This window comes from Nannobrachium achirus (genome assembly GCF_963921795.1).
Source record: "Nannobrachium achirus genome assembly, chromosome: 2".
Taxonomy (NCBI): Eukaryota; Metazoa; Chordata; class Actinopteri; order Myctophiformes; family Myctophidae; genus Nannobrachium; species Nannobrachium achirus.
This window is the reverse complement of record NC_137811.1, coordinates 17,715,544-17,731,117: the sequence shown is the minus strand read 5'-3', so window position 1 is coordinate 17,731,117 and position 15,574 is coordinate 17,715,544. Positions and strand designations below refer to the sequence as shown.

General features: G+C 42.3%; 1 protein-coding gene across 1 annotated transcript in view; it reads right to left on the bottom strand.

Annotated features, from left to right (window-relative positions):
• The window catches only part of LOC308296806 (dynein axonemal heavy chain 11), a gene marked incomplete at both ends in the record, with an annotated part of 198,253 nt that overhangs the window by 99,475 nt on the left and 83,204 nt on the right, over positions 1–15,574 (bottom strand). The window contains 10 exons of the mRNA XM_080740133.1: positions 1,689–1,820; positions 3,097–3,247; positions 7,565–7,713; positions 9,290–9,417; positions 11,586–11,718; positions 12,224–12,301; positions 12,863–13,057; positions 13,170–13,262; positions 13,964–14,102; positions 15,441–15,557. Coding sequence (XP_080596259.1) covers positions 1,689–1,820; positions 3,097–3,247; positions 7,565–7,713; positions 9,290–9,417; positions 11,586–11,718; positions 12,224–12,301; positions 12,863–13,057; positions 13,170–13,262; positions 13,964–14,102; positions 15,441–15,557 — 1,315 coding nt within the window. The remainder of the gene's footprint in view (positions 1–1,688; positions 1,821–3,096; positions 3,248–7,564; positions 7,714–9,289; positions 9,418–11,585; positions 11,719–12,223; positions 12,302–12,862; positions 13,058–13,169; positions 13,263–13,963; positions 14,103–15,440; positions 15,558–15,574) is intronic.

The following is a 15,574-nucleotide window of genomic DNA, read 5'->3' as shown; positions in this document are numbered from 1 at the left end:
TGTTACCATAGCGCACAGCTGGCTGTTTCCAATGTTTTTTCATGTAAACACTGGCGGATAAGCAGGGATACAGCCTCGCAACGGATATGTCTATTTCAATGGGGGTTTTTTTATTCGAAAGCTGTCACCGAGTCTACACGTCTACTAGATGCGTCGCGCACAGATCGTGCACGTTGCGTGCATGTGCCCACGTTAAAAGGTAAGGACAATTTGGCAGGAAAACAGTTCAGCCTATGTTTAAAATAGCAGCAAATGAGTTAAGGAGGGGACGAAGATGACAGCCAGCGCAATGGCCTCCCCTAAGTAACAAGAAATCTTGTGAAATAAAATGTTGTCAACCAATCATCAAGGACGATGATACATGAAAGAAGAAGAAGAAGGATTTAAGGATGTCTTAAACTGCCATCAAAGTAGCTTAAAAGTAGCTTACCTTTGCAATTTTATTGAAAAATATCCATTCATTATTTCCAACCCAATCTTTTGTAAAAGACAGGCGTATCTGTCATCAAGTCCTTGGCGCAGCCATTTGCAATGAACGAGGCTGAAGTTCTAGCTCGCACCAGTTGTTTAGAGCATAGAAGAGGAGAAACAAGATCCAGCCATAGAAAACAACCAGAAAAGTGATCCCACCGCCATGTGTGGTCAAGATTTGAGACTAGCGTTACTTGAGCTGCCGCTGCTGCAGAGACCCGCGCAGAGAAAGAAGGAACGAACAAGTGCTCGTTCATGGCCGTGCGCAACTTGAATAAATGGACGAGCGCGCTCGTTCAAAAAAGTAAAAGAGTTAATCATTAAATAATGAATTCATCATTATTAATCAACATTCGTAACTTATATATATATATATACTATATATTTTTTTTTTGGGGGGGGGGGGTGAATTACTATCTCTCTCTCTCTCCGTCTCTCTATCTATCCCTGTTGTGCTACAGTAGTGATTTGTGCCTTCTGTAGGTAAATATCTGTAGGAAAATACTAAGAGTTGTGAGCTTGCAGATCGGTTATTTTCACTACTTCTTAAACAATTGTTTTCTAATTTGGGGAATTTCTTGGATTTTTATTTTATTTATTAATGAAATTACTAAGATAAATCATTGCATTTTCTCATGAAAATCATAGCTTTTTGGGTTATGTTTTTTTATGTTTCGGAATAATAATAACTTAAAACAAAATGTAGGAAACTAAAACATTAACACCCAAGGGGCTCAAACTCGTCCAGTAACGAGATAAGGCCACTAGAGGTGGCTCTGCCAAAAGGAGTTGTCTCGTTCCTCAACGAGACAACAAAGGGTTAAGCGTGCTGCGCGCATGTTGTGTTCCCTGTGAATGACCCTAGTACATACGTCACACCGTGGCTCGCAGAGAGAGAAAATGGCGCGACTAGGCTGCATTGATTTCCATTCTAGGCTGAAACATAAAAAGGGCTTTATCTATGAATGAGGTGCAAAGAACTCCAGGGAAGCAGAGATCTGACTGTTTTCACGGCGACACTTTACCGCGATGGTCGGCCCCGGTTGTGCACACGCACGAAGCTTCCGGGGCTCTTCAAAATAAAGCGTGAGTGAACGGCGGCAGCAGCAACAGCAACAGCTAGAAATGTTAGAAACCTTGGCTTCCCATGTGTTAAGGGACCCCTCTAGGCAACCACACTAATCATTACATTGACAGCCATGCAACATAATGAATACCTGATCTTGATGCAAGGCTCCTCCGAAGGCCCAGATGCAGGCGAAGGTGAAGTAGGTCTCGTAGAGCTCCCGAGGAGACTCTGACGGGATGTTCTCTGGGGTCAGCAGACAGTCCAGCAGGGAGCACAGCGTCTGGACAGAGAGAACATCCCTTTAAGTCACTGCTTTTCAAAGCGTTTCATGTCAACGACTCCCATCTGAAGAGGGAGGGACCTCCGACCTCCACAAGAGAATGTTCATGTAAAGCAAGGTTCCCCAGCAACAACACTAGTATATTGTCATTGTTGGGTGGAAACCTCGTATCTCAAAATGTGTACGTTCTTTCACAAAGTAAAGCCCTGCTTCATCATACGAGGCCGTTGCACAAAAGTAGTGAAAACAGCCGATCTACAAGCACACATGTGTGCTTGTAGATCGGCTGTTTTCACTAGTTTAAATCGTTTTTAAAATGATAAATGCAAGACGAACGGTTTTGGACATACAAGATCTTCACCCGACAACGACGATATCTAAACTGTCACTGGAGTAGCGGGAACACCACCGTCGCCCCCTGCAATGTTGTGGCCCTCGGCTTGGTACCCTAGACATAATTCGGCCCTTGGGGAAAACTAATCGGGGAACCCTGATGTAAAGTCACAAAGTCAAAGTGACGTGCTGTGAGCTTGCAGATCTGCTATTTTTGTAACTCTTACTGCAACAACCTGAGAATCCAAAGAAAGAAATCATGTGGGCTACACAAGTCACTGCAATATACTCTATTTTAATTATAACTCTTAAAAGTATTAAGCTTTGTGTTGAATTAGGTTATTCCACACAGCGTTTTTGCCTAGTTATGTTGAATGACATACTGTGTAATAATGTGCATTTGTGCTTGAACTTGGGGGGTGGATTGTATTGAAGGCCTGGGTATAAAATGCACCACCCGCAACTGTAAGGTATAAAGTGGTTAGAATAGTTGTGATGCAAAATTAACTACTTTTCACTCACAGCGAGCTTGTAGATCTGCTATTTTTGAAAAATCTTGAAAAAGTCTTTGAATATTTCAAAATGTGTTTCTATGTCAGTGGTGCTCAAAGTTTTTCATGTGAAGGACCCCAAAATGTATTTGGCCACGGACACCCATCTCTATTTAGTTCCAGGGACCCCCAGAAGTGAAATTTGAGTAATAAATGTTCACTTAAAAAAAAATACATATATCCAAAGATTTGCACACATTTTCACGACTTTTCAAAAATAGCAGATCTACAAGCTCGCAGCGCGGCACTCGGTGCCGCGCTGCGAGCTTGTAGATCTGCTATTTTTCAATAGCTAAAGTATAAAATAATTAAGGCCCCTCCACCTTGGGCCCTAGTAGCTCAGTCCCACTCCCCCCCCCCTCCCCCTTGTGACGCCCCTGTGTCTCCTGCACCTGGACCATGGAGCTCTCTGGGATGGGAGTGATGGTTCTGAAGGTGCTCCTCATCTGCTCCATGCAGCGAGGAAGGTACTTGTCAAACAGGATGATGAGGTGAGCTCTCTCCGTCTGACGCACACGCGTGTCGATCCAGCTGGCAACGTAGCTGAGCACCAAACAAGAAGAATATACGCGTTAGAATCTGAATGGCTTTCTTCAACACATTTTAAAAGGAATGTGTCTTGGTGGCACTGGAGTGACTATATTCACAGTATTTTATTTTATTTTTTTGTTAAAAAGCTGATACTTTATATTGTATAATTATTGCTATAGAGAGTTCGTTCAGTAACAGGGTTATCCCATTATATCCCCAGCTCTTTAAAGGAGTTCATCCAAAAAATTACACATTCTATCAATTGCAACAGTGGTTCCCAAACTTCTTAGCCCGTGACCCAAAAGAGAAATTAGACATTTGCCCGGGACCCAAACTAGTGAAAACAGCAGATCTTCAAGCTCACAATTCGCAGCGTTGTGAGCTTGCATATCGGCTATTTTCACTACTTCTTATTTGTTTTCTAATTTGGGGAATTTCTTGGATTTTCATTTTATTTATTAAAAACTCATTTACTGCTATTTTAAGACCCTTCTAAAGTCAAAGGCAGATTGGACGCATTTATATAGCTCGTCATACTTGTCATAGGCAGCGCCGGCGCCCCCTATAGGCAGACTACGCAGTCTGCGTAGGGCCCCCGACCAAAAAGGCCCCCACCGCCCCCCTCCTCTCTGCAGAAAAGAACGCACCAAACTGTCTTTTGACACCAGCGCTACTGCCATCTTAGCCTGAATGACACATCTCTGATTAACCTTGTCCCTGATTGGCTGTCACGGCTCTTTGCCATTGTCCCATTGGACACAAAGAAAAAGGAGACCACATTTCTTGACTCTGGAAATCTTTGGGAGTTTCCGCCCCGCCCCCCTTTCAGAGTCTAGTGTTTGTTTACTTTCGCTTTGACAATGCACGTTTATCTTTCTGGATATGAGAGAAAGAAAAAGCGTCAAAAGGAACTGCAGCAACAGCGATCAGGTAAACAGAAACACACATTCAAATTGCACTGTCAGTTGTAACTTGTGTTGTACGACGGAGCCACGTTGCTGCTGCTGTTCTGGCTTCTCCGCCTCTGTGTAAGGCTGGTCATAAAGTAATTAAGTCATAAAAAGCGCAGTTTTCAAAGCGGAGAATCGGTTTATGACCGCAGGGTTCTGCACCAAGGTTATAATAGTTTTGGATTTTTCCATTAGTTTTAATTTTTATTAGTTTTGAGGTTTTGTTTTCAATTACAGTTTAGTTTTAATTCGTTTTTAAAGTGAGGTTGCTAGTTTCGTTTCGTTTTTATTTTTTGAAAATGCTTAGTTTTAGTTTAGTTTTTATTAGTTTTAGTGTTAGTTTTAGTCTTTTACGGTATTTGTCAGGGGTGAGATTAAAATAGTATTGTCTAAAACATCATATTGTTGAGAGAGGCAGGAATGTTGAGACATACAACTTCTCTCTTTGACCTCACCATCTGATGTTTTTTATTTTTTATTTCCACAAAAGACAAAAGACGAAAACTAAGGAGATTTTCTCTATAATTTTATTTTATTTTAGTTAGTTTTGTAAACACACAATATCGTTTCAGTTAGTTTTCGTTTTTTTAAAAAGCTTAGTTTTTATTTTTATTTCAGTTAACTAAAATGTTTTTTCATTCTAGTTTTCGTTTTTTAGTTAGTTTTCGTTTACTATAATAACCTTGTTCTGCACGTTCTCACTCTCAATAGTATCGCGTCCCTCTCCCGTGTCCCATGTAGACTACTAGTAATGGAAAAAGTACTCACATGTTTTACTTAGTAAAAGTATCAATACTGCAATGCAGAAATACTCTGTTACAAGTAAAAGTCCAGAGTAAAAGTACAATATTTGCCGCTGAGATGTGGAAATACTCCAGTATAAGTAAAAGAACCTGAAAATGAATTGTGCTTAAATACAGTACTTGAGTAAGTGTAGCCTACTTAGTTACTTTACAGCACTGCCCGTGCACTAGACACACAGTAACCATGGTAACCACTCCAATTTAACCCTTTCATTTTAAGCAAAATCTTTTACTGTGTGTAAAAAAAAACAGCCGATCTACAAGCTCACAGCATGCATTGTCTCTGTCTATGCCTGTGGCCTATATATTAAAGACAAGTCCCTAAATATTATTATATTCATATAACTATATCTATAGGATATATTATATTTTTATTGTAGATTTAATTTTCTTCATTATATCTAGAACAATCGGTGCCGTGGTAGGCAACAAGTCCAATTTTGCTGCATGTATTGTATGTGTAAGTCACTGTTTAACCGAGTTAATAACTTAGAATGACGATTCTGCAATTTGGCCTATTTATATACAAAACCCAGAATTAAACCCATTATAAAATTGATTAAAAAACAATAAAAAATTATATTATTTTTTCGAGGGGCTCTCGCTACGCTCGCGCCCGCAGGAAGGCCCCATAGCAAAATCATGCTTAGGGCCCCCGTGGGCCCAGAATCGGCTCTGGTCATAGGCAGTAAATGAGTTTAATGAAATTACACTGCATTTTGTTTTAATTCATGAAAATCGTAGCTTTTTGGATTATGTTTTTTTTTTCTTCTTCTTTTTTTTCAAATGTTTTGGAATAATAATTATTTAAAACAAAATGTAGGAAACAAAAAAATGTGACCCATGAAAATGTGTCCGCGACCCACAAATGGGTCCCGACCCAGTGTTTGAGAAACAATTGAATTACAGTACACAACCCATGAAGCCTTGAATTCGTGGAGACTTCTTTGTTTTCGTCGCGTTCCTGAGCCAATCATTTGAAGACCAGCGGAGTACTCAATTGAGTCTCCTACTGAGCAGCCACCCGGTCATCCACATTATTGATCTCCCTGAATTTGATATCAAACGCTTGAACGCCATTGAAGGAGATTTTTCACTGTGTTATTGTAGTAGGCTAGTAGCCGTTCTTCCGCACCTCAGAGTGAAGCGAACCGGAAATGGCGCCATGCGGTAATGTTCCGCTCTGTCCACTTCAATCTCGGATTCCAGTCCCAGATGCGTTTTTGGTCAAAACAAGCCTTTTTTTACGGACCATAACTAAAGCATGGATGATCGCGGTTATAATTTTAGAGTGTGTGTGTGTGTGTGTGTTAGGGCATTCACGAATAGTGATTTTTAGTATTCGAATTATTCGACCTCTAAGTATTCGAATAGTCGAATATTCGACAGGATCCCATGCAGTTCTTCCCTAACTTGGAGGTGCTGTATGGAAGCAGTGTTTTTGTTATTGCCCAAGCACTCCCGAAACCCGCCCCCCCCCAACCCCATGCACAGCTTGCACCCCCCTCTCCCTTGGGTGTCTGCGGCACCCTACCCCCTCAACTCTTTTCTTTTATGTCTTTTGTTTGTTTGTCTCTTATGTTTGTGTTTTTTGTTTGACCGCCCTGAATTGTTGCGCAGGTTCTCCAAGATAGCGCCGCCCATGGCTGCTGTGGTGACTACGTGTGTTGCGTTCTGTCGGTGTTTTTGTGTTTGTTTGTTTTTGTTTTTGTTTATGTTATATGTGAAAAAATTGATTTGAATGCAAAAATGTAGTATGCCAAAGCAAATTCCTATGTGTATTACACAATGGTTAATAAAGAAATCTGAATCTGAATCTGAGGACTGGCCAAACTGTCAAATATTAAGTAAGCAAGAGGCGAACATTGTGGAAATAGCCGATCTACATGCTCACAACGCCTCGCGTTGCAAGGCGTTGTGAGCATGTAGATCTGCTATTTTCACAATATTTATCTGCGGAACCGAGTCACATTAAATGTAATACCTACAATTCCAAGTGCTTGTCAGGGTGGGGGTCCCCAGTTTAAATACAGTATTTTCTGGACTATAAGGCGCACCTGACTATAAGGCGCACTGTCAATGAATGGTCTATTTTCAAACTGTTTTCATATATAAGGCGCACCTGACTATAAGGCGCACATAATAGACGCTACCGTTGCGTTATGCATCCAACAGATGGAGCTGTGCTAAAGGGAATGTCAATGTCAATGAATGATCCATATATAAGGCGCACTGGACTATAAGGCGCACTGTAGTTTTTTGAGAAAATTAAAGGCTTTTAAGTGCGCCTTATAGTCCGGAAAATACGGTATGTTTATTTTGGAGGTCACAGCCTAAAAAAGGTTTGAGAACCTCTGGTTCAAATGAACAAATTCACCCACCAGGGGCATTGACAGCTCATTCTTATGACTTCCTATCTAGCCAAGCTGTATAAACTATATATTTTTTTAAAGAGAAAACAATACAAAAATAAAACTAAGCGAATATTCGACTTCGGTGAAAAACGTCGAATAGTGACTTTGATACTCGAATATTAGAATATTTGGTGAATGCCCTAGTGTGTGTGGTAGACTCACGGGCTCCAGCCCACGTCCTGGGGGTTCACACACAGGATCCCGGCGCGGGACACGGTGGCGGGCGTGGCCGACCTCAGGTGACTGACCTCAAACAGCAGCCTCATGGAGCAGGTGAGAGGCACTCGCTCGTTACTGGCCAGAGTCAACACCTGTACACACCACCAGGTTAGGATTACAGTATATATGTTACAGTTAGTTTGGGTAACTCAGTTAGATTGGGGTAGGAGCGCTCGTTTTGTAGTTCACCACACCCCCCTACCACCACCTGGATCAATTCACTTTGATAGTCACTTATCAACAAACCTGTGTAATGCTGCGTAATCACCACAAGATGGCGACAACACAGCCATTCACTGTGTAGTCAGTGACGTCACTCGTCTGCAGCTCCTCTTTGTTTACCTACCAGCCTAGCTCAACTGTGTTTAGCCATTAGCTTACTATGCCAAACCTAACCCTAACCCTAACCTCAACCTCTGTAAAACTATGCCTAACCCTAACCTCCATGGGGTGAGGCGCTATCCTGCCGACGCCAAAGCATGTGTGGATCAAAGCCACCGCTTGCTCCGCCCCGCGCCGCACAACGAGCGCTCCTGGTCTCAATCTAACTGAATCTCAAACTAACTGTTGTGACATATACATGACTACAACCTGAACACACCACGAGGTAGGAATATACATACTGTATATATATGGAGTCTCGATATTACCGCATTTGGCTACAAAGGGCTAACACAGGCTGGCTAGGACTAGCATTTTAGCCATATTCTGGGAGGACCAACTAAATTATGTCCCGATCTCTCACATTAATAAAAAAAAAGTCTTATTTACATGCAGAGTTAAGCTCTGGCGTTTAAGTGAAATGTAGCCTAGATATTTTGAGATGCTTTTGTGGCTTTATTACATTTTAGAGAAAAAACAAAACAAAACGTCATAATAGCTCCAGTGAACAATTGATCAGTGCAAGATGACTAGCCGCCAGCCAGAGTGGGACACATATATCCATACAATCTGAACAAATCACCAAGGTTAGGAATATATTATATACAGTGCATCACTAAAACCTGAACACACCACTGAGGTTAGGAATATATCACTGCTGTCGGGCAGAAACCTCTTATCTGTATACATGTTATTCTCCGTAAATTGAAGCCCTACTTGATCATACCACAGCGTCACACAAAAGCCGGTCCGCAAGCTCAAAACGAGTTTTGAGCTTGTAGATCTGCTACTTTTGCTGCCATTTAATTTGAATCCTGAAAAGTGATAGTTTTGGACTTGTGAGGTCACCGCCCGACAATGTATCAATCAATACAATCTGAAGTATGATGTATGACATAATGAGGTATAATGAGCGGTGCTCCTGGAAGGAGCAAAGCTCTAACATCTGACTTTGTCTGGGACGCGAACCGTGGCCTACATCTGCCCTACATCTTGCCACATGTCCAATTGTCCGTCCATCCATCCATCTTCAACCGCTTATCTGGAATCGAGTCACGGGGGATAACAGTTCCAACTGGGATTTCCAGAGTTCCCTATGAGCAACTTCCTTCCGGAGAGAAGCTGCAACATTTCTCATGGTAAACTGCGACCTTCGGTCGCAATTATTGTGTGTGGTGTACATACTGTACACACGATGCTTCGTATAATACAAAGCATTGTGTGTGTACTGTACAGTATGCATGTTGTACATTAGCCTACGTGTGAAGGGGAGGGAGGCTACAGTACCTTGTTGTCGTCCATCACTGTATTGAGTGATTCAATCCACATGGGATCGATGTCTCCGTCCAACACAATCCACTTAGGAGCGCCGGTGGCCATGCTGGCCTGTTCCCTCAGCAGAGAAGACAGCAGGCCTGGGGAACAGCAAGCAGCGTTAGCAGGCTGACTGGCAACTGTACCGTTCGTGTTTGATTTTACCCTAAAATCACGCAAAGCGGTACACAGTAGGACATTCACGAATAGTGTTTTTTAGTATTCGAATTATTCGACCTCAAAGTATTCAAATAGTCGAATATTCGACAGGACTGGCCAAATGGGCCAAACTGTCAAATATTAAGTAAGCAAGAGCCGAACATTGTGAAAATAGCCGATCTACATGCTCACAACGCCTCGCGATGCGAGGCGTTGTGAGCATGTAGATCTGCTATTTTCACAATATTTATCTGCGGAACTGAGTCACATTAACTCACTTAGCGCCGAGCGAGCCAGATTTCAATATGAATCTGCGCTTATAACGCCAGGAAATAGCTATATTGAATCCCCAAAATCACATTACATAAACAGGTACACGTGCCTGCGGATGCCACAAGATGACCACTAGAGTGAGCCATAGCTCATAGACTTTCCATGGTCCCATGTTAAGTCAGAATAAAAAACAAGGTTCATGACATAACAGGATGGTACAATGACATGCTCTCCATTGACATTCAATGGACAGGCCGCGGGCCGCCATTTGAGCTCAATACTGCTCAATTCGTGCTTGATCGTCTCAAACCATCATTGGTATGGGCATCGGAACGTATATAGATGCCACACAGAAAGTTTCCGAATCAAAATCCGACCTAGTGAAGCTACGTGAGGGTCGGATGGTTTGCATTGAGCCTAGCGGCTAACAGAGGCCTACGTAAACAGGAAGCTATGGCTTAAAGGTGACGTCATAATCGTATCCTTTTTTTTCACGGTTTTCATCTGTATGCTAGTCGAAGGTAAGCTAACCGTTCCGCTCCGTCTATCAACCCAAATTAAAAGCTTAAACAATGCTTTTATATAAAAGTCGCTCCGAGTCGCTCGGCACCAAACGCCATCATTAGTTAGTTGGCCCCCCTGAAAGTCGCTCGGCGCTAAGTGAGTTAAATGCAATATCTACAATTCCAAGTGCTTGTCAGGGTTCTTATGACTTCCTATCTACTAGCCAAGCTTTATAAACCATGAAGAAATATATATATTTTTAAAGACAAAACAATAAAAAAATAAAAATAAGCGAATATTCGACTTCAGTGAACAACGTCGAATAGTGACTTTGATATTTGAATATTCGAATATTTGGTGAATGCCCTAGTTTGCACAGTATCTCTAAAGTTATGTCCTCAACATGTATCTGTCCCATTTCCCATATTCCCTCCTGATTGGCTACGATTGCCTTCTAAAGTTTGTGTATGCGATGTGACGGTCGCTTATCTCAAGATTAGGGAGTCTTACTGGTGTCATTATGGACATAAGAGGTTTCTGCCTGGCAGCAACGATTTAGATATTTATGTAATGTTATGAGTTGCCAATTACTTGAATCCCCCTGTAGTGCCAATTAATTACTCCAACTGCCTGTCACTGCTGTTGCATCCTGGTTTAAGGCCATTTTTTTTACTCATTCTGACTGTACTGGTCTGGTATTATGAATATTTTCAATCTGGCATGCCAATTTTGGGCATGTCATTATAGACATTAAAGATATTCAAAAATACAAGCTACAAGCTGGTAGATGGGCTATTTTTCGTAGATCGGCTATTTTCGGCACACGACACAATCGTATGACGAAGTATCAAAAAGTGGGTTAGTAATTGGTTAAGGCAGGGGTCTTCAACGTTTTCAGGCCCTGGACCCCTTAGTTGAGAGACAGATGAAGCATATTTTGTATAAAGCTGTGTTGCCGATTTTCATCGATTTCATAGGTAGATTCACAGACTTGTTGGACAGCACTGTCTGTCATCAGTCGATGTTGGATTCGTGTTAATGTTTTTTTTCCCAGACATTAACCACATAAATTGTCGATACTTTGTAAACTTGACCTATCACTCGGTACTTGGTCTGCTCTTTTTTTACCTCCACACAAACCTTTGAAGAAAATAGCCGATCTACAAGCTCGCTATTTTAGGCCAAAGTTCTCCTCGGAAAAGGGACGCGAGGGTTCAAGTTCTTCATCTAAAAGAATTATCCTATTGGTGGCCCCCCTGTAGTAACTCTGAGGACCCCCTAGGGGTCCCGAACCCCTTGTTCAAGACCCCTGGGTTAAAGTTTGTTTGTTTACCATCTTTCCACTCTCGAGTGGCGGGGTGAATGAAGCCAAACAGCTCGTCTGTTTCCACCGCCTTGGGGTTCAGGTCGTTCCAAACAGGCTTCCTCTTCAGGCTGGCGTACGTTTTGTTGAGGACGCGTAAAATCTGCTCAAAACATAAATGTTTATACATTTCGAATGTACCCGGAACAGTGTGCACTTGATATTACTGGGCACCTTTTTTTTATATTTATTTTGTATTTTAAATGTTATACATATTATATTTATTTTACAAATGAGGGGTCAAATACTGTACGTATAATATTTTTAAATTACATTCAAGGCACAATTCTTCTACAAATGCTACAAAACCAATCAAAAGTCATTACCGGGAAAAAAAGGAATAGAAATTGGAAGGATAAATTTAGGTCAAATAATGATGTAGGCTACTTTAGATTACTCCAAACCATTTTGCAAAGCATACATGTTCTTATTTCTTTTAAAGTGGAATTAACATTTAGGTTCCCAATATACCTGTACAGGTGTCACATTAAACATTGAACATAAAGCAGTGTGATTCAGATTATGATCAGATTACATCAGGGTGTTCTGACATGGCTCTTGATTTCAGATTATCATCAGATTAAAGACATAAATCAGGGTGTTCTGACCTGGCTCTTCCCCGTCCCGGCGTTCCCGATCACAAAGACAGAATGACGGACGGCCAGCAGTTCTTCCAGCTGCACCACCTGATGGCAACATTAATGAATAACACATTTGTAAAACTGCCAGCCTGTTTAACAGAAAATAACACTTTTCCCATTTAACATCACAAACCAGTGAAGCCATTCATATATTTTCCTTGTTGATTCATCATATTATTGTTGTTGTTGTTGTTGTTGTTGTTGTTGTTGTTGTTGTGAATGATACCTGATTATGTGTTGGAATTTCCTCTGTTGGGGGATTGTTGTTCTGTTTTATTGTTGGCATTATTAGTGTGGTTCCCTCCTCTGTGAGTGGGAATCGTGTGTTTCTATGTTGCTAAGGGATACATATGTCATATAGTTTAATTTATATTAATGTATTAGTTCATTCATTTGTCCAAACAATATAGTACTTGTGTGACTTTGTCAAGCGAACTAGGGATACACCATCGGTATCTGCGATATTTGCATTTTTTTAACCTATCTGCAACAGGTTAATGGCTACAGTTACCACACTTGGTAGAGGTTCAAAGTCCAGTCCTAACCCTTTAAACGAACACTCAGGATTAGACCTTTCACACACACACTTGGCCATTGATTCCAGACCTTGAGAATGAAGGCCTCCTCGGGCTGCAGCCGCAGCTCCAGGGTGGTCCGGCGGACGGCCTGCTCAAACCCTGGGTCTCTGCTCCTCTCCACCACCAGCCCGGGGAACAGGTCCCCCAGCAGGCCCAGGAAGATGGCCACGTCCTCCGTGACGATCTTAGGCATGTTGAAGTCCCTCAGAGCGCGCATCAGCACCTGCAGACACACACAGGGACGCGCCGCGTCAGGGTAAGATTCGTGGAAGGCGTGCGGGTGATGTCGTGTGGGATCGATGGATGTGATGACGGGTTGATGTGACGATAGTGACCTGGTCCTCTGGTCTGGTCTTGTCCCCTCTTCTCAGCGACCCTGCCACCACCAGCACAGACTTCACAGCACGAAGGCCCCAGTCATAGTGGTCCTGAAAGATAGGTGCAAGTATAGTATTCCATTATTGTCTTTGATCATCATAATTAAAAATCTGCATAGTAATTAAATTAATAAACTAAATCTAAATTTGCTGTCAAAATTAACACTGGTAACAATGTGATGTACCCCGTTTCAAGATGATTAGCTTAATGCGCAACATTGTTTTCTCAATCAAAAGTAAACAAATCAACATACAGTTTAAATGTATAGAGGTATATGCACATTTCTAAAGTAACAATTGAAGGACTTTTTAATTCCTCTAAAATTACAAGTTAAACATTGGTCAAATTGTCAAATATTAGAGGCAGAAATTGTGAAAATAGCTGATCTACATGCTCACAACGCCTCGCAACTCGAGGCATTGTGAGCAAGTAGAAAGAGCATGTAGAATGTAGAATGTTGGAATGTCTCAAGTCTTAGTGCTCGTCAGGGTGGGGGGGTCCCCGAGTTAAAATATGATTATTTTGGGGGTAGCGGCCTGAAAAGGTTGAGAGCCACTGTGCTACACAGAGTGATGTATTGTACCTGTTTGGACAACAGTTCTCTACACAGGGTGATGTATTGTACCTGTTTAGACAACAGTTCTCTACACAGAGTGATGCATTGTACCTGTTTGGACAACAGTTCTCTACACAGAGTGATGCATTGTACCTGTTTGGACAACAGTCATCTACACAGGGTGATGTATTGTACCTGTTTGGACAGCAGTTCTCTACACAGGGTGTACAAGGTGATGAACTTCCGGGCCAACAGCTTGGCGCTCAGGAACCCCTCGGCCACCAGCATGATCTCACAGATCAGCTCCACGTCTGGCACCACCATGGCACAGGGTCTAAATAAAGCAGGAACCAACTGGACCATCATCATTACATACCATTTGTGAATTTGATTCCTGAAAAGTAACAGTTGTGGACATAATGGAGGTTTTCCACCTGTCAGAGACAGTGTTTATCTTTCCTTTCTTAAAGATGGTGTTCATTAAGTATGCCTGGTTGTCAGGTGGGTGGCGACCCAGCTGAAGTTAGCCACAACCACAGTGTTGGGTGTATGGTAAAAGGGGAGGGGATGAGTTTATGATGTCATTAACTCAGTGTTTTTCGATCTGGCCTTTTGACCCAGAGGCTTTCAGCTTTCAGGAAGTAACCAAAAATACGAAGACGAATTTGCACATTAGAACCACACCTGGGGGTCTATTAGAGTAATGTTAACTCCATAGACACATACAAAACAGAAAAAGTACAAAACTATGGCACCGCCTCTTTAACAGAGCCACTATTAGCCTAAGCCATTGTTTTGTGTTTTGTGTGTTTTTCTGCTTTCTCTCCTACCGAACAGAGACTTGAGGTTCTCTGGTAGCTCTATCTCTGTCTCTGTCTCTGTCTCTCTCTCTCTCTGTCTCTCTGTCTCTCTGTGTCTCTCTCTCTATCTCTCTCTCTACTAGTAGTAAAGGTCTCTCTCTCTCCTACCTGAACAGAGCCTTGAGGTTCTCTGGTAGCTCTCTCTCTCTCTCTCTCTCTCTCTCTCTCTCTCTCTCTCTCTCTCTCTCTCTCTCTCTCTCTCTCTCTCTCTCTACTAGTAGTGAAGGTCTCTCTCTCTCTCTCTCTCTCTCTCTCTCTCTCTCTCTCTCTCTCTCTCTCTCTACTAGTGGTGAAGGTCTCTCTCTCCTACCTGAACAGAGCTTTGAGGTTCTCTGGTAGCTCTCTCTCTCTCTCTACTAGTAGTAAAGGTCTCTCTCTCCTACCTGAACAGAGCTTTGAGGTTCTCTGGTAGCTCTCTCTCTCTCTCTACTAGTAGTAAAGGTCTCTCTCTCCTACCTGAACAGAGCTTTGAGGTTCTCTGGTAGCTCTCTCTCTCTCTCTACTAGTAGTAAAGGTCTCTCTCTCCTACCTGAACAGAGCTTTGAGGTTCTCTGGTAGCTCTCTCTCTCTCTCTCTACTAGTAGTAAAGGTCTCTCTCTCCTACCTGAACAGAGCTTTGAGGTTCTCTCGTAACTCTCTCTCTCTCTCTACTAGTAGTAAAGGTCTCTCTCTCCTACCTGAACAGAGCTTTGAGGTTCTCTGGTAGCTCTCTCTCTCTCTCTACTAGTAGTAAAGGTCTCTCTCTCCTACCTGAACAGAGCTTTGAGGTTCTCTGGTAGCTCTGTCTCTGCTAGTAGTGAATGTCTCTCTACCTGAACAGAGCTTTGAGGTTCTCTGGTAGCTCCGTCCTGCCTGCGTAGCCAGGGTTCATGGTGATGAAGATCCCTACGGAGGGCTTCAGCGAGATGTCCTCGTCCAGGAACAGGAAGCTACGGGAGGGAAGGCA